Genomic DNA, 19,867 nt, shown 5'->3' with positions numbered 1-19,867 from the left:
ATTTAAAAAAAAAAAAAACAACCATACACACAAAATATTTTTAACAAGCTTTGCAATAAATTCTAAACAGTTCTTAAACTTTTTGGTCTCAGATCCATTTGAACTTTTAATAATTATTCAGGAAATTAAAAAATGTTTGTTTATGCATATTATATCTACCAATATTTACTATGTTAGAAATTAAAATGGATTAAAATTTTAAAATGTGAGAATACATAGCACAAGTTCCATTAACTGTTAGAGCATTATGTCATCAAACATTATATATCCTATGGAAAATGTCACTCCATACTTGTGAGAGAATGTGAGTGAAAAAAGAAAATAATGTCAACATTTAAAAAATAGTTTCACCTCATGGACTCCCTAAAGGGGTCTCAGGGGGTTTTGGAGGGATCTCAGAACATATTTTGAGAATCACTATTATAAATCAATACAGAATTGCCTCTTAAAAAATGTGTAATTCACTTAAATCTCAATGTGTAAAATATTAGGATCTATAACATAATGAATAGAACAGGAGACAAAATAAGCAAGAAACTATAAAAATATTAAATTCAACATTAATTTCTGTCCAAAATCTTTATCTCTGGTGCATAAGCAATCAGGCCAGTACAAATGCACTATCATTTGTATTTGCTGATCTTTCTGCTGACACTTATGATTCACATAATCATAACTTCTCTAAGAATTATGAACCTCCCCATCCAAACAACGTTTTATATTAGAGCAGTTTTCATCATGCTGTCATCTAGACATATGAGATCCAAGTTCCAACATGTACACAGTGCAAAGCCCACTATCAACAGGGATACATCTGACAGGGTTAATGATATATTTAATCTAAAAAGAAAAATAACTTGCTGCACTACCAAAAATGATGAAACAACATTTGGCCAGACAGTCTTATTCATCATGATGTTTGCAATACATAAGGCATTCACATTGTTATTTCAAACCAACATTTTGATATTAAGAATAAGAAATAATAATTAAGAATAACATACAATTTTCTCTTGTACTCTAAATTACCAAAGGATGGTTTTAGTACATTTATTTTATCCAAAAAAAAAAAAAAAAAAAAGTGACAGAAAGCCACAAAAAAAAAAGATTTATAATCCTACGACTCAAAGATAACAACTGTTATTACACACTCTGGCTATCTTTTCTGTGGATATATCGTATATCATATGATGCAATTATGCCCTCTATGCTATCAAAAAGCTAAACTAAACATGAGGACCCATGAAATATTTTTAAGTAGGTCAAGCAATGTATTATTTGAGCCAGTGAGCCCATGGGAAGGAGAGAGTGGGTTGTTTATATCATTTTGGTGTAGAGACAGATCTATAGAGAGAGGCAGGTTCATGCCTCTTAAGACTTCAAAGTTTTTCCCCCCTTTAATTTACTGACCATGGATGCCTTGAGCATTGAAAGTAGAAATGGTCTGCATTGGAGAGAGCAAAACCATGTATGGAGTTACTGGGTTCCTAGTCTTTCAGCAACAGCACAGAGGCCACATATGGGGTGTCTATTTAATAGCTGCCACCAGTGCCCGTCAGTTAGAATGCCTGGCACTCACTGTGCAGGCCTGCCATTGGTGGCATACCTGTGCTTTTTACAGTAGGTGGTCATAGGAAAAACCCACCATAAATAGCTCAAGCCCTTTGAAAGCATTTCAGGGTTGGAGAGGGAGAGAAAGTCTATATCTGTGAATTAGATAGGATCAAAGAACAGCCGCCCTTGCCAAAGGAGGAAAGAGCTGGCGTTAGTGGTTGGTTCAGAATCCAGTTAATTTTCATGTTGTCCCTTAAAATATTTCCTTGGGCTTAATTTTTCAGAGTATCCTTGTTTCTTCTTTTTATTAAAAAAAAAAAAAAGTTTAAGAAAAGCAATTTGTTTATTTCCACTTCTTTTGGCCATCCTGTTGGTATGTTTTCCGGTGGAGACAATGGGGCAACAAGAGGGAAACAAAAAGTCCCTCAGAATTTGCCCTTTGTCTTTTGAAAAAAGCAGAGGTATAGTAGAACCTTGCCTCAATAAACACCCATTTGCTCTACATTTTAAATGGAAAGAGCTTCCTAAGGCTGGGTGCCTTCTGATAGTTATAGCAAGGCTAAGCCAGTTGACAGTGGAGGTGGCATGGTTGTCTGAGGGGTTTTTTGCTAAGAAATGCAGCCCGGATTTTGAAAGGGGGGATTCCTTAGAAAGGCAAGGGGTGTATCGTCACTGAAGGCCAAAACGCTAGCCCTAATTGCTCTCCTGCCCTTGTTAAGAAACAGGAAACGTGTGTTGACAGTAAGAAGAAATATAAATGATGGGATTGGGTGAATGCCTGGGTGCATTCAAGAGGGTCACCAATGGAAGACATAGCGTTCCCTGTGGGTAAGGCAGATGAAGAAAGCTCCCAGTACAGTGCCAGGGGCCAGTTCTTTATTTCTTGGCAGCGGGGAGGAGAGGCTTTTGTGTTTGTAGGAACAGGCTGCCAGTCAACTATATTTATGGAGCACCTGCTGTGCAGAATTTGAAAAGGAGGAGACAAGCCTTGTCCTCAAGAAGCTTGTGATCAAAGAGAGAAGAAAATTCTCCATCTACTGTAAACCTTTTAGCATTCACAATCTCAGTTAAAATGGAGAGGACTAGGTGATATTTAGGGCAGAATCTGAGACTTGTTACTCAAAGTGTGTTGGGGACTGGCGGCATCAGCATCATTTAGGAACTTATTAGAAATGCAGAATCTTGAATCCTCCTGTAGACCCCCAGAGTCAGAATCTGCACTTGACCAAATCCTTAGATGAGCTGTATGCACACAGCAGTTTCAGAAGCACTAGAGCAGTTTCCATTTCTGCACAGAAGCACTAGAGGGGCCCTGAAGGTGGCGAGTCTTTAATATTTTGAGAGAGCGAAGCTACCTGGTTCAGTGACTAAACTGGTAGAAAAGGGCAGTTCGTTTGCGTGTGAGCTTCTTCTTAAACACAACCATCTCATCTTAGCCATTTTAACAAACCCCAGCCCTTGTTAAATTCATAATGGGAGCTCAATGAATTTGGTTGCATGAGTACAACTGTGATCTCCATTTAGTGACGTATTGTGCAAATTGCTGTGAATGAATTATTGTTATAGAGACAGCCAATGAATTTGGGGGACATGCAAATGATATTGAGAGAAGTGAGCAAAACTGTAGGCAAAGTCAGATACAAAAGTGTGAATTAAAGTAAGAGAGATAGGGAAGCAGTTTCTTTAAGGCAAAAGGAGCTATTACTGGGGCCCTGAAGCCTACCTGCAATGATATGTTTTCAGTTTAAGTCATGTGCTGCCTGGCCTTCACCACTCCTGTTACCTCATCTCTCCAGGTTTAGGAAAGCTGGAATTTCAAATGCCCTGAAAACTACTTAGAGTTCATTTTCTTATCCTTTCTGTCCCACCAGGATTGAGTGATTGATCAAATTATTTACATTGTGCAAACTCGATATAAAGCACGTAAATTTCCTCAAAACCAATCATTATTTTATAGTAGGAGGGTGAGGAGCTTTCCTCCTCTGTTCAGTTTCCAGGTGTTTCCTCATCCCCCACCCCAATTTCAAACATGTTCTAACATAATGCAGCCCATAGACATCAAAATAAGGCCAAATCCTAGTAGATGGCATGTGCAAAAAGAATGGGTGTAATTTTTGCAGGTGTGTCAAAGTAAAATTCTGGTAATGATGATAACAACCATGAAGAGATAAAGAATATACAGTGTGTACCATGTTCCCTGCCCCTGTGGGAACTCATTCATTCCTGCCAGCAACTCTTAAGATAGGTCCTACTATTGTGTCTGTTACATCGGTGAGGAAATTAAGGAACACTACTACAGACAGGGCAACAATCCATACGAGGCTATATGGCCGTGACAATAAGACCCATCGATTCAGTGGGATAAATACAGTAATAGCTCTGAGAAGTCCATTAGTTTACTTCTGCCTCCATCAGTATGAAAAGGAAGTGCAGCTCCATGCTGCAGAGCCCAGGTTTGGTGTCACACAGACATGAGCCAGAGCCTGTGGGGCCTCACATGGCCTGTGGGGCCTCACATGAGCTGTGGGGCCTCACGTGGTCTCAGTTCTCATCTGTAAAATGGGGGTAATTATAGTACTGACTTCGTAGAATTGCAAGAATTGTAAGAGTTCATATATACTAGGTTCTGCATGCAGTGGGTGCCAAAAAGTGGTTGTGATTTATTTATTTATTCGCTGGCTGCAAAGTAATGGGGTTTCTATGCTTTTAAGAAGGTAAAGATCTGGCTCCACCTACCTACCAGGCAGGCATACATTCTTTTGCGTTCACTTCCTGCAACCATCCTAAAAATGTATCAGCACTAATATACTATAATGTTTCTGCAGTTCTGATTGTCTGATACAGTTGGCCGTTCATGACCTATGTTCTGCAGATTTGTTGGAAGTTGAATTAAGCCCTGCAAATTCTTTGGTTTGATTTGGATGCTGTTACATAGAAAGAACATTGGGTCTAGAGACGTAATGGAAATGGAAAATGCACATTCAGGGCACATTTACAGTTTCAATGTCCAAGATGATTCCTTTTTTTATTTATTTGATTAAAATTAATCCTTGGCCTTACTTTCAAAACCGGATTTTATGCAACCATGGCTTTTCTTACAAAATGGGATTTTGTTTACACAGATGCTAAGAAATTGTGGCCAATTTGGTAGTTCAAATACAATCACCAAAGAAATCCTTAACTCCTTTTCTATTTTATCAATTCACTACGCATTTAATGTGTTTTCAGCGAAAAAATGAGGTGACAGGGAGAGAAGAAAGAAATGAAAGATCCCTGTCTTTGTTTAGTTGGGAGGGAAAAGAAACGTACAAATACTGAGACGACTGAAAAATAATTTAAAAAATTACTGGTGAATAAAGAGTGTATTATGATGTGGTCCAGAATGCCAAGAGACTAAGGGAGAGGAACACAGTGGAATCACTAGCTCTGAGCATCTTAAGAAAAATGTTGAAAAGACAAAGATTGTCAAAAGACAGTAATGGTAATAGTCATCGCTGTAGATTACAGAGCTTCATCTACAGGCCAGGAACTGTGTTGGGCTTTTTATACAGGCTTAGCACCCTAAGAGGTCATTTATCTTATTATTCACATGTCACTGATGAGGACACAAGGCTGATAGAGATTAAGAATTTCCCCAGATCACACGACTAATAAAGTGTAGAGTCAGGATTCAAACCTAGGTCTGTCTGATAGAATTACACGTAGAGAAAATGCAAAAGGTCTGTTGGGGAGAAGATCATCGCTCTTCTCAGTGGCAGAAAGGTCAAAGGTGAAAAAAGACATCAGTTCTAGAACAGAAAGTCTACTAGGGTGAAATTAAAGGAGGGAAGGGAAGATAGTGCTTGCAAACAGTGGCTTTGATTGCTAAACTGAGAGTGTAGACCTAACCAAAAAAGTAACAGAGACCCTCTCATGTAGAATAACAGGATGAAACCTAGCTGTGGCATAAGTAATACCTGCAGCTGTGGGAAAAAGAGACTTCAGGGCAGAGAAATTTATATGGAGAGAGAATGAGAAGAGTTTCTCAGGCAATGGGCAGCAGGTAGATATCCAAAAGATAGTGTGTCAAATTGGTTTCTCGCTCTCAGTGTTCTGGTATCCGTGTGCTGGAACAACTCACCCAAAGGCAAGTCTAATGTTGATTAGATTTCCACCTCTGCACTCAGATCTCTGAAAATAAAATGTTTTATCTTCTGGTTGACACTGGCATTAAAGATCCTTTGCATGACGCGGAGAAGAAACAAGTCTTTCTCTCAATGCCATCTAAGGACTGCTTGTCTTTCGCTATATCTGCAAACCACATCACATCCTGCCATGCTATTTTCTGCCAGTCTGAAAGCTTATATGTTTTTTCCTCCTCTTTGGTCATATTTTTTCTCCTTCATTAGTAAATATTAATACACTTATTTATGGTCATCCGAATGAAAACAGTTGCTGTTTTTTTAAACAATAAATTGGAATTTATACCGGTCACCAAAAAAAAAAAAAAAAATTAGTGATGAAAGAAGATGCTGCTACATCCTTGCAGCTTTGCATTGCTCCTTTCTTGATTTCTGTTGCCATGTAGTTCGTTCCTTCTTCTATGCTCACTCCAGCCTACCCAGACTGAAATAGGCACTTGGCTTGCCCATAGTGATGACTCTTGGGCCACACTACTTGTTGTTAGGTATTATCCTCTGTCTTGGAAAAAGATGTGGAAAGTCCTAGATCCGCATGAAGATAATGCTCCTGGGATCTCATAGAGTGCCTATAATTCAACAACTTTTCTTTGATATTTAATTGTCAAGCAGAAAATCATTTTAAAAGAGATCACCGTCATTAACTGCCTCTTCTTGCACTGGAGGAGAGCAGCTGGTTTGCACACACGTCACTAATTCCCAGCTCTGGGCATCTGTGGGGACTCAGCAGGGGAAATTCTATGCCCTTTGGTCACGGGGTATGCTGTTAGCTCCTTAGACATAGGATATTTTTTAACAGAAGTTTCTTTCACAGGCTTTACTGCCATTCTTCTCTATAATTCTAGATATCCAAAGCCAAGTACAAAACCTTAAAACCAAAGCTCTGAAAATGCAGGACGAGTGTAGGTGGAAATCTACTGCCGGCAGAGGCACTTCCGGAAACGATTGTGAGAGGGGTTGATTTTGTTTTCCAGTGAATAGTGGTTCATCTTGTGAAAGTAAATGTTGCAATGTCAGGGGACCTTGGTTTCATGAACATTCAGAAAGTTAGTCTCATGATGTCGGGGACACTGTGGTGTCCTTGTTCTCTGAGGAAAGCGAGGTCTCATTTATCGAGCACCAATCCCACCTTAGGCTCTACCAGAGGTGAGTGACTTAGGCTCTAAGGGACATGCTTGCCACTCACCGTGTCTCATTTCATCCACGCAGCAACCTCATGCATATAAGATAAGTGTCACTGTGTTCATTTTTCCAGAGAACAGAAAGAGGCTCAGTGCCATTAAATGCCCCGCTCAAGGGGATAAGTAAGTGGCAAGGACACCTGGATCCTCATTTTACCTGTGCTCTGCCCATCACTATGCTATGCCACCTCTTGGAAATCTATATAATACCATTTAAAGCCTCACCTCACACCATACACCGGAAGGCAGTGTCTTGGGCCTCTTGATGCCACAGGTTGATGCTTTTCCTGCTTCATCCGTCTTATAGTTATAGGTAAAGTGGCTGCCTGGAGTAAAGTGACTGCAGCCTGGGGCTGTGGAAAGTAGCTTTTCTCTGTGATATGTGAGCCTAACACTTCCATTACTCTTTTTATTTCTAGAAAATGAAGTGCCGGCCCCAGCCCCAGCCCCAGCCCCAGCCCCACCCCCAGCCCCAGTGCCCTTCGTGGCCCCAGTCTATTCCAGCATGATTTGGCCTTCAATGAAGCTGTGAGCTTTAATCTTACTCTTGCGGAGAAGTTGAATGACCACAGTTGTGATAGGTTTATAATAATAATAATAATAATAATAATAATAATAATAATAATAATAATATGTTATGTTCATATAATGCTCTCATGTTTACTATTGTTTGGATGACACATCATATACTTATAAAACCCTTGGGGTTATGCCAAGGTTGAGGTTATGCACATGTTTTAGTGCTGAGCCTCCACGGGGCTGAAGGATTCGCAGTGCTTTTTTGCATGCAGCTAAGGGCAAACAAAACCCACATCTTTCTTGTGAGCATGGGGAGCGGGTCCCATCTCAGCCCTGGAAGATCAGCAGCCCCTTCTCAACTTGCACTATGCTACCATCGAGCACCTCCAAAAATTCCTCGGAGAGTTTCCACAAATGTTCGGTGGCCTCTAAGGCTCAAGATCAGAACTAACTTCTCCAGTTCCTTAATACCTTGTTGTTCACCAGGTGGCAACAGCAACAACAACAACAACAAAAAACAAAGAGACAAAGAATATCAGTTCAGTGAACTCCTTCACAGGTAGGGGCAGTGCCCAGCAACACAACAGGTGAAGTCTGCTTTTATAACTACATAGCTCTAAGGAGAAAAACAGAAAAACAAAAAAACAAACAGGATTGAAAGAATGGCAAGCCCAAATGGAAAGTTAAACTCCCAAGCTGGATCTCCAGAATCATTTGTCTGCCCAGCCAAGTAACCCCCAAGCTGGAGAAAACCAAAATTTTGTGCATTTTCTTATGAAGATACCAAACTACCCTCTCTCAACGTTCTTCCTCCTTGAACGGGATGAGAAATTGACATTCATTCAGGAATTATCCATAGGGTATTTACCATGAGCACAACTCTGCTCTAACCCTTGAGAGGGATACAGAGCTATCTACCCGATATTTATTGATAACAAGGTACAAACGTACTGTACCAGATGTAGAGGGGAACTCTAAGTAGAAAACATTTCCCTTTATTCGATTTGCTTACGGCCAAGTAGAAAATAAAATACAGAGCAAAGAACAACCACTATGATGAAACATAGGCAAAACTATAAGAATCTCACAAGGCAGTATGTGATTTAACGCATGTTACTTGAATTGACAATGTGGTGTGAAGGCAAGTGATGGGAGGCCGCTGTAGACCGGTCCAGCCCAGTGGAAACCAGGAATTGAATAAGGCCTCGGTTGCTGGTGGCCTTTTTGCATGGAAATTTATAAGGGGATCATGAAGCTCTCCCACCTTGGAGATCATTTTCAGGAAGGCAATTTGAGAAATCTAACTGCTCACAAGAGCCCCTTTGTCCAGCTAAGAATACTGGATCACACACTCAAAACCCTTAAGTAATATAGAAGAGTATCACTATGTGTCAAAATGAATAGAACAGGCTCAGTGCCATATGAGTTTTAAACAGGGGCAAATTCAAGTTTAGTTTTCTTTTAACCAGTATAAATGTGTGACGTTCTTCTTAGGAACTTCTTTGATATGTTTCCTTCTTGCATTTACAGATTTATTTTTGCCATGTGTACACTGAAAACCTGCAGGCCATTACAGACATAACCTTTCCCTTCTGTACTTTAGATCAGTAGTCGTCACTGGGCCACTGTAGAATTTCCTGTATTATGCCATATTCCATATTCATTGCACAATACTGACTTCTTGTTGCTCAAACAAGTCTCCACCCAGATTCTTTATTAATTAACTAAGATTCAGATCTCTATTCAATCAGAAAAAGAGAGAATTCATGCTTGAAACAATTATTTTCTTATATATACCAAAAGTCAGGCATCATTTACAGGTATCTAAATTAACATGATTCTGAACAGAGACAAATGCAAACTAGATGGTCTCAACTGACAAAATCTGATTTTACTGCTTTCATATTGCATTTATTGCCACTCAGCTCAACCCAAAATATTTTGAAATGTGAAACTATTATACAATTACAAATTTTATACACTGGTTCCTTACTCTAATATTATTTAGAAGTCCAAAGTATTAGAACCATTACATGGGTCAAACTTCCTTAAAAAGTCAGTTCCTTTGTTGGGGTGTACAAGAAATGACCCATATTTTATAAGTATCGTGTGCTCACCAATTGTGCCACTGGAGCACGACTCACATATTATACTCATTCCATACCAGCATATTATAACATCCACTTGCATGTTATAACAGCAGCTAAGTGTATTTGAACAAAAATCTGTATTATGTTATTTCTATGTATACTTTCTTCAAACGTGATCAAATTAATTGCTGTTATTAAGTTTAATGTGACTCTACATTGTAATTCCCAAATTCATCATTCATGTACAGCATAATAAATGTGAGCATCATTTATGATCTGTCTGTTGTCATTTATTTCTCCCCCCACCCCATTGCTCATCACACAGTAGAATGCTTTCCTTAAGACATTTTTTTAAAATGTGCTTGTACTTTCCACACAGAACCAAATGAAAAGAAGGAAGCTGGAACTGCACCACCAAAAGGTGAGTGGAGGGTGAAAGAATGAGACTGTTCAATAAAATTAGAAGCGGAAAGAGGTCAGTAATGATTACCATGGCAGCTCCGTGGAATTTCTCTTTATCTTTCGTCTGTGCGGTTAAGTGTCCCTCCTTTGTATCTTATCTGCTCAACTCAGTCAGTATAATGACAAATGGAGCTTTATTACACACATTTCTAAAAGAAAAACAACAATGATAAAAATATAGCAAACACTTGTTGAGATGCCAGTAAATGAATTGGTATTGTCTAAGTTCAAATGTGTATGTGAAAGAAAAGAGGTGTCTGGTCTTTTTAAGATTATACGAATTTGGAAAATTATCTGGATTGCCCAGATTTTTCTTTAATTGAATGTTTTCATGTTATTGTGTGAGCTGTTCCAGGTTTCACTAGTAATTCTGAAGGCTAGCATCTCATTTTGTAACACTATGTATTTTGTAGAGTTATATAATGATTTATGTAGATGGACAAGACAACCTTGAGGAAACATCATGTTGCTCCTTGTTGATTTGTAAACTCATTTATTCCTGCAATATAATTCTGTTTTTACTTTATATGGTGATAGCTCAGTTTTTTAAAAAATGGATAATCTTTATCAGATAGATCTGTGAAATACTAATTCTTTCGTCTCCCCATGGTGGAAGTATTTGTAATTTTTGATCATCTGTCTTAAACTAAGGATCATTAGTCTTCAACAGAAGAAAGTTTTCGCAGAGGCAGATTTGACGATTCTGCTTTATATTTTTGTATTATCATTTATAAGTTCATTTTTTAATTTGTGTAATTAATAACATAGTTTAAGTTTTAGAATAACCAGTTATTTCCTGACTACAATAAAATTTTTTTCTTTTTTTCCGGACACCACTCAAAAATATGTTAAGTATCTCTCTGTTCTTACTATGTCATGTTTCATTACCTAATTCCTATGATATTATTGTCTCCTATACATTAGTAAAATACTTTTTTTCTTTCTTTCAGTCCATTGGACCACTTTTCTTCAGCTAACTTGAATTTACGCTTTCATAAAGGAATACATTTAGTACGCTCACTTTGTCCTCGACCTTGAGTGGCTCCCATGGATAGTGACCTGAATTCTAATACTGGCCACTTGAGCCACAGTCTGAAGGTTATTTGTTTATGGAATGCAGACAGTGCAAACTCCTAAAACTCCTTTCATAAGATGGTTCAAGGATGTTTGGGCATCCTGGCTAAAGTTATTGTAACATTATTCTCTACAAGGCTGATGGCATACACCTCTGTTTCCAAATTTGGAAAGGAGTTTGGGCCAGGCTGTAAGGCTCAACCAACAAAGCAAATGATGTAATCTCAGAGGGCAAACTGTCAAAGTTTAAACAAAGCCTATGCCTGACCCTTATTCTGAAAAGTCATCATGTTATATTTGTGTGCTTAAATGAGAAAATATCTTTCTGTATATTAAAATCAACCGATCAACCAATCAATAAAAAACTTTTTCTGTAAGCAGAATACAGTTAGATGAAAAAGCAAAGTCAGCTGACTAGAGAGGGCATCCTGAAATTAGTGGCATTTTTTTCTGATATTTGCAAAAGTTAAGCAAAGCCATGGCCACATGCAGTCACATGCCCAACTACATAAACTGCAATGTATATATTTGCTCTACATGTCCAGGAAGGAAATCAATTTAGGATAGAAAGCGACATCCCTTAAAAAAGACAGTAGATAAAGAGAAGTTATTTCTAAATACACAAACCTTTCGGCTATTACCCACTTTCATTAAGGACAGAAAATTTTCAAAAAAAATATTTAAGCAAAAAGTAGACACAATAAACATTGGTGCATGTGTGCCTCGGTTGAGAAAGAAGACCTGCGTGAACGTAAACAAGATCAACAAGTGCAACAGACCTTTCTCCAGCATTGTCTAGAACGTCCTTCCTCGTCCTTTACCCTCCCCCTACCCTCAGTCCATCTAATTGTTTTTTAACCTTTCAGCTCAACTTTCACTCCTTTATACAGCTTGCCCTTGACTTTCATCTCTCCTTCCTTTTCCTGATTTCTCTTGGACCTATTGTCTCTGTTGTTCAATCACTCTTTTCTCCACTTAATCAGATATTAATGGTTCACTCCTTTCTCTAACAGGCTGTAAGCTTTTTGACGGTCAAGCACATTGTCTTAACATCTCTTTGGGTTCCTCATCAACTTTTTCCCAGTGTCTGGAAAGGAGTTGCACAAGGCAATTTCCTAATAAATACCTGTAGGATGAATGAACAATTGAATTTCTGAGCTGGCTTAGCTGCCGATCATACAGAAACTGGCAATCTAGATGCATTTGTATTTTTGTTTGCTGGGGATCCCACGATCACCCCACACCTACTCTTAGAGGTTCAGAATGAGACATTGATGCTGTGCATTGAGTGCTCTTCCTCAGAACAGACCAACTCACTTAAAGCAATTGAAAATGGTCACGCCTGGATATTAGTATACTTTCATACTTTAATTAGTCCCTTATCTAATTGGTTGAAGTATATTAGTTAATAACTCCAAGAATGTCACTGTTGGGAACATTATTCATAGCCACACAACCTTAATATCCTTCCCAGATTGCCTGAATCATTTTGCAACAGCCTGGAAATGTTCTGTAGCCACAGAATGTTGTTTGGTTCTGACATCAGTCTTACAAGTGGTGCCTGCGAGTAGATTTGCCAACTTTTCAGATTTACTAAGAGTCTCTGTCTGGGAAACAGCTGATTTCCCAGGAAGGGGCTTTACTATTGGTTTGTTTATTTGCCTCTGGACTTGTCCATCCAGCTATCCTGTTCCTTAATACCGCCCACTTTGTCCTGGAATTGAAACAATAGAGATGGCAATAAAAGATGTGTTTAACCAAACAGCAATACCAGAATTTAGATGTGCAAATCCCTTTTGAATCATTCAGGGAGGTAACGTTCTTATGAAAATAATGCTAGTGTGGCTTAGAATTCTTCCAGAATAATGACAGTTGGCGAGTCAATAAAATGCAGTTATAGATTATTTTTTATATCCTCAGCGGGGCCAAAGATCTGTCTTTTATTCTAAAGTTCATTTATTCAGAGAGTATTCAGAGGCAGCTATGTGCCAGGTCAGGGTCTGACGCTGGGTCCTGGAGCCAACGTTAGGGAGCTTTAGAGAGGAGAAAGGCCATCAAGGACAGTGGATTTCAGCTTTGGAAGCAGACAATTGTCACGGAGGGCCATGAGTAGAGAATAATGTGGGTGCTCAAGTGGGATCATACTTTTTTGGTCCACCAGCATTGTGTGAACAGAGAGTAATGAGACTGAGTCTCTTCTGTGGCTCAACAATTGGCCCTGTGGGAAGTGTCAAAACTGGTCATGTGGATGGTTGCAAATGTGCCAGCAGCATTAAAATCAGAGACTACATTAAAGATCAGTACTCATTTCAATGCCCGTGTTCTAATGTATATTTTTTAATTTTTATTTTTTGCATCTTATTAATTTATAGTCTATATTTTTTTTGGTGAGCCCAATTGGGATAGTTACTGCCTCTTTTTATTTTTCTTCCAGAAGAACAACTGCTTTTGGTAATCGTGGCAAGAGAAGTAAAAACCATTTTTTTCCAGGCATTAACATTATCACATAAACTGTTGTAAATGAAACTTGTGTATATTAAAGATCTCACATAACTGGAGATAAAGCATCATTCCTTTGACATGAGTTTGGTTAGCAGAGGAGGAAGTGAATCCACAGAAGTTCCAGCAAATTTCTCCTAAATATGATCTTTTTTTTAATTAAAAGAATAATTTAAAACTTTGTTTTCTTTATTTAGGTTCCTTTGCATCTGCAATAACATGATCTTGGTACTTCTTACTAGCATGCTAAAATATTTTTGTGCAATTTTACCTTTAAGTATCAGACAACTGTCTACTAAAACATTTCTGTGCTTTATGTATGTATTCTAATTACATATTTTTTCATAATGAACTTTGTTAAAAATTAATATCATCATGCTTTTCAATTTTAAAACAAAACCATTATAAGATGCAACATTGATTTAGTTGATTTGGGAGAAAAATTTACTAAATAAACATATTTATTATAAGATGAAGGCTGATTTCAAAATTTCAAAAAGTGAAGGCATGCATTGTCTCATTAAGAAAATATGATAAAATAATCAAACGCTTCAAAACACAAATTAATGTCAGCTCTGATGTTATTGACTTCTATATGGGGTGGTGGTTGCTGTTACTGTTATCATTTTTGGTCACGTATGCCAATAATTGCTACAACTGATTATCCTGCTTGAGGAATTCATAAATTTGTCTAAATCAAAATATCTAACTGAGAACTGTTTACAATCATATATATTTTAATTTTTATTCTAAAATTATTCTAAAATCTCAATGATAGTCTCTAGTTTGTTTTACTTAAAAATTTAATTTAAAAAGGCAACTTAAATCAATCATAGGTAGAAGTTATTTCATGTTTGAGAGTGTGGAAAATTATAAGAATGTACACATTCTACTATCTCTAAATTTGAATTTCAGATTTCATGTGTACCCCCTAAAATCTCCAGCTTGTAATATGAGGCTAATTTCTTTTTCTACTTTCTAGGCATTCTTCCCTGGGAACATCAGTTGTTAAAAGAATTATTTTTACAGTTTTAGAAATGCTATTTTCCCATGACAAATAAAATTCTGCTTTGGTAAATTTCCCTTCTATGTAGCTAGGAGACATAACTCTGCTGCTCTGGGTCTGTGTCTTCATGTATGCTGTATTCTAAAGAGCCAAAAACAGATGTGTTTGTTTTCATCGTCATTGTAGCCACTTTTAAATAGATGAAAAGAAAATATGACTTACATATTGTATTTTTTATTTTGTTTTCTTTGAAAATATTCTTTGCATGATGCCATGCCTTTCATACATGTGTTGTTGAATTAGGCACAACCCAAAAGACTTGGATATTCAATTTCCCTTCTAGCAGTAGAACCTGTTTTTCCATGGTAAAGAAAAACAATGAAAACTTTCATTTTCATCCAATTTAACCAAATACAGCCAGGCAACTTTTCAAGAATTCCAGGTCAGGATCCCAACAGCTTAACTTCATTTCCTAATCTTAAGGGATGCCAGAATCAAAGCTACTTTTATAAAAAGGAAAAAAGTGAACTTGTCAATTATATTTTCTAGCACTTTAACAAATTTAAAAATGAATGTAAAAGAAATCAAATATTGTCAATTAAGAAGTAATTGCTGTTTGGAAGTATCATTGGATTATCTAGATCGTTCCATGACACTTTAAAGCACTATTTTAATATGTGGTGCCTCAACAGTCTAAAATAATTGTGCATGTTCCCCAAAATAGTCTTACCATTTAGTGAACACTAAAACTCTTCACTCATAAAATTTTTGCTTTAAAAAATAGATTATCTTTTCATTTTAGTTTTATGAAAGCATGTGAATTCTTTTTCCTCAATCACTTAGCATTCTAAACAATTAACTCAAGGATTCAGGAGGCCCCGAGCATAAAACAAGCAAATAAACAACCACGAAACCTATGTAAAATGTTCATTTGACTCAAAACGGTTCTATTTTCTGGTTCACATATAATAAAGGAAGTTCCTTTCTAGGATTTGGTTGAGTTTTAAAACTTTATTTTCAAGAATTTTTATGGCACTTTAAATCCAGATTCTCCACATAGTTCAGTAAATAAAAGTCTTCAAATTGGTTTAAAAAATAAAATACTAACACTGAATTAAATTTATGACAAATAATATTTTTAAAGTGTAAGGTATTTTCTTTTTTGTTATGTAAAATTTTAATTATCTAACAGTCTTCTGAAATGCAGAATTCTGCTAATAGCCCAGATATACCTATACTCCCTCAAACACATGATTCTGTGAAATGTTAATCAATATTCTAGGAGAAAGGGATTCAAAATGAACTAAATTTGGGAAATGCTATCTGCTGTATCATTTCTGTTGCCACGCCCCAGTGCCAGTGCATATTGGCACAGCAAAGGCTTGGCGATGTCCCACAGTAAATGCCTACACGAAACACAACAAAATACAAGCATTTAACTTTATTTAGCCTAACATTTTCCAAGCTTCTTTGACCAGAGAAATCTTCCTCTGAAGAATCTTAACTCTCATAGTATCTAGTCAATCACCTCTTGGGTTCTGAAGATATCACGTTAGGTTTTCTATGTATTACTTTATTATTTTCTTAAAAAGTAATAAAACCTATCCCTGGTTGATACTCTTAAAAAAGGAATTTCAGCCTAGTAAATAATAATTATGATAAATATTCTAATAGATTATACAAAAATGTGTTATTTTACTTTTTCTTTTCACAAAATTTTAAAGCACTTTTTAATTAACAGTTATGTGCATGTGTTTGCTGTATCCTATTTTAAATAGTCATATAAATCTATATTTTGACATCCACAATTATTCTAGTATTTTAAGTACAAAGGTTATTATTATTTATACTAACACTAATCCTCATGTTTTGGGGGGAGAGAGGCAGAGGTTCAGATAACACCAAATGCCTATTTAAGCATCTAAAATGTGAAGATACTTTAAAATTCAGACATTTTAGAAAAAGGGACTATTCAATGCCTTACACATGCACACTCGAGGACATACTTTAAATTTTACAAATGTACATGGCCAACATCATATACAGCATTGGCCAACATCAATATAATCTTGGAGAAATGCTTATAAAGTTTCTAAAATAATCATTGGAGAACTTAGTAAATATGACAAATTGATTTATGTTAGTTAATGTTGACTTTTGTTTATTAAAAATAGAAGGGAAATTAATCACAAGTTTTTTGGGGTTAGGAGTAACAAGTTCTCAAACAGTACATATATACTTTTCCATCTGTGTCCAAATGATTGTGGTATATGAATTATATCTGTAGTTGACTTTAGTTATAAAATAAGAACTCATAAAAACTACCTCTGTTGTTGATTTCATCAAGGTCATATTTTTTTTTTTAGCATCTTTTTTCCTAACCTACAAGTACATAAAACATTTGCATAGAGTTTCAATTTTTAATTTAATTTAATTTTCATTTGAATTACCCTACTTGCTCACCTTTTAATTTGTTTTTTCTCTTTTGCCTGAAATACTCAAATTTAATCTTTCAGGTACCAAGCCTTCTAAGGCTTATTCATCCATTGAAAGTGTTTTGTGTAGTTTCTGCTCTTCTTTTTCAGATTTCTCTTTTCTCAGGATACTTGGGACAAAGTCCTTTTCTCTTTGACTTTGTATTCCTATTTCTTGTTTCAGAAGAAGAGGAAGCCTCTCCACCTAATGCCTTGCCTCCAGGTTAGAATGATTCCAACCCCTTCTTTATTTATTATCGATTGGCATAAAGGAAAAGAAAAAGAGGAGCACTTTGCTAAGACAATGCTCAGAGCAGGGGCATCAGGTTTTGCCAGTGCAGGTGCAAAGAGGGAAAATGTTGGCTCTAATGTCAAGTTTTTATTTTACGCAAGAAAATTTTAAAAAACAAGATTCCTTTGTGAAATAAGTAAGATTCATGAATCTTGGATATAAACTTCAGGAGCAACAACATGTTTGTCTTCCATTTGCAACTATGTACCCTTGACTCCTGTTCTTTAGCTATTAAGATTCTTTTATTTTATTATTGGTATTTAAATAAAACACGTATTTTTAGAGATATTTTCATAGTCGAAGCTCTACTAATTTTCCATCCAAGCCAACTTCTAGTTTTTTTTCTCCCCATCATCAGAAGAGGGTTTGGGGGAGCCAAGAATGTTGAAGTCAGCAGTCCATTTTCACCCCGCTTCCCCTTGCAGCATCCAAATCACATTTTCATTTCAGGTTTGGGTAGTCGGGCCCTGGAAAGAAAAGATTCAGGTGAGCACGCGCCTGGAGGAAGGCGTCCCGACCCCATCCTAATACAAGCACTAATGACCTCATTTTTTGAAGCTGTATTAAATCTAATTTTTGTTTTATTCCGTTTGTAGTTCAAATAGCAATCTTTCATTACATTTCCTCTTACAAGAAAACTAATGTATCGAGAAACAATTTTGCATGATAAGCACACACAAATTCAAGAATCTAGCTACATATATACAGATTTGTTAATTTTACTATAATTATTATTTTAACATTTGAGAAATACACAGAGATTAAGAAACTTTTAAAATCTCCATTTTGAGGTGTGCTGAAGATGATAATTCATATTGTTATAGAACTTCATATACAGTTGATAAAACACCTACAATGCATCCTGTCAGCTGTGCTATAATACTGTGAGGTCATTCATTCACTCAACAAATTTGAGGGCCTACTATGATCCTACTGTGAGCCTCTTATGGGCCAGGCACTTTTGCAGGCATTTGTAGGTACAGAAATGAACAAAAAAGTAAAAAGTCTTACCCTCATGTTCCAAGTATAAATGACCACTATTCACTATTATTATTAATATCACAGACACACACAACATAGAATTTTAACATCAACTTGATTATTTAAAAAATTGTGTAATCATGTAACTACATTGTATAATTCATTGTAAAAATGATGGTCTCCTATGGGCAGAAGTACTAAGCATGATTGATACATGACAACTAAAATAACTAAATCTGTATTTCCTTCTTTTCAAGAAACATTAACAGGTAGAGTTGGCAACCCATGCATTTTTTTCGTTTTCAGTTATTAAGCAGCTGAAACTGAACTTCTCTGAATTCAGCTGTTGGAGACAGAGGGGATATCTACCTTCAGTTCTCTCTCCTAGCCTCCACATTGGAGCTGACTGACGATTAATCCAAGCTAAGCACATGGAGTGCAAACTAGAAAATGTAAAATAAACTTTATTTCCAGGTTCTCTCTCTTCATGGGAAAGCCTCAAAGAGTTTTTTTTCTTTTTTTTTCTCTTCCTCTACCCGCCTTTTAGGACACTCCTAAGTATTCTGGAAACTCGTAGCTGTAGGTCATGACCTGTTATTTAATTGTCAAACTATGGCTACATCTACATAACACTAATAGAATGTCTAATTATGCAATAGCAAGGAATTTACAAATACCAGGCCAAGCTTTGTTGTCTGACTCTTCCCTGTTGACCTGCAAACTGACCCATCCCAGCCTGTTGTTGTAGAGATATAGCCTCATAGTCGGTCACCTGGAAAAATACTGAGAGTACCGCTTTAACATACTTCCACTATTATTTATCTGTCAGAGGACAGGTAAGATGGGGAAATAAAGGAACCATGGCTGCCAACAAAGACAGAGTAACAACCTACCTGAAAAGTTTTACTATTTCTAAGAACTAGAAAATGTTCCTTTATCCCATCATGGAAGAGACATCCCTGTAAGAATGGGAATCTGTCACTCTCTACTGATGGCTACAGGGGAGATGGACAGAAAGAATGACATTACATTTATCCAGGTTTATTAGACAAAAAATAGCTTCAGCATTGATGAGAACAACAAACCCAGGTAAGTCTGCCTGTGAAAAACCTGGCCCTGAAATGACTCTTTTCCTCCTTTCTGCTCATTAGATTGGTCTCTTGGCGAATCACCTGGCACAGAGGATCGTGACAAGCAGAATGCCAACTCTCTGTCCACGCTGTTTGTGGAAAAGCCTCAGACAGGAACAGTGAAAGTTGGTGAGTGCCAAGAATTAAATCTTGCTTTTTTTTAAATGTAGGTAAAGTCTACATATCATAAAATTAATCATTTTAAAATGAAGAGCTAGTGGCTGTTAGTATACTTAATGTTGTACGTTCATTACCTCTATTTAGTTACAAAACATGTTGGTCACCCCTGACAGAAACCCTCTCCCTGCATTAAGCAATTACTCCCCATTTTGCTTTCCCTTAGCCTCTGGCAGTCACTGATCTGCTTTGTCTCTGTAAATGTCTATAAATATTCTGGGTAGTTATATAAATGAAAAGGTCACAATAT

General features: G+C 36.8%; 1 protein-coding gene across 1 annotated transcript in view; it reads left to right on the top strand.

Annotated features, from left to right (window-relative positions):
- Positions 1-6,790: 6,790 nt before the first annotated feature.
- Positions 6,791-19,867, top strand: part of MYBPC1 (myosin binding protein C, slow type) — a 70,579-nt gene continuing 57,502 nt past the window's right edge. The window contains exons 1-5 of the mRNA XM_015591446.2: positions 6,791-6,878; positions 9,902-9,943; positions 17,222-17,260; positions 17,780-17,815; positions 19,462-19,569. Of these exons, the coding sequence (XP_015446932.1) occupies positions 6,791-6,878; positions 9,902-9,943; positions 17,222-17,260; positions 17,780-17,815; positions 19,462-19,569 (313 nt within the window). The remainder of the gene's footprint in view (positions 6,879-9,901; positions 9,944-17,221; positions 17,261-17,779; positions 17,816-19,461; positions 19,570-19,867) is intronic.

This window comes from Pteropus alecto, unplaced genomic scaffold (genome assembly GCF_000325575.1).
Source record: "Pteropus alecto unplaced genomic scaffold, ASM32557v1 scaffold94, whole genome shotgun sequence".
Taxonomy (NCBI): domain Eukaryota; kingdom Metazoa; phylum Chordata; class Mammalia; order Chiroptera; family Pteropodidae; genus Pteropus; species Pteropus alecto.
This window is presented reverse-complemented; position numbering and strand designations above follow the sequence as displayed.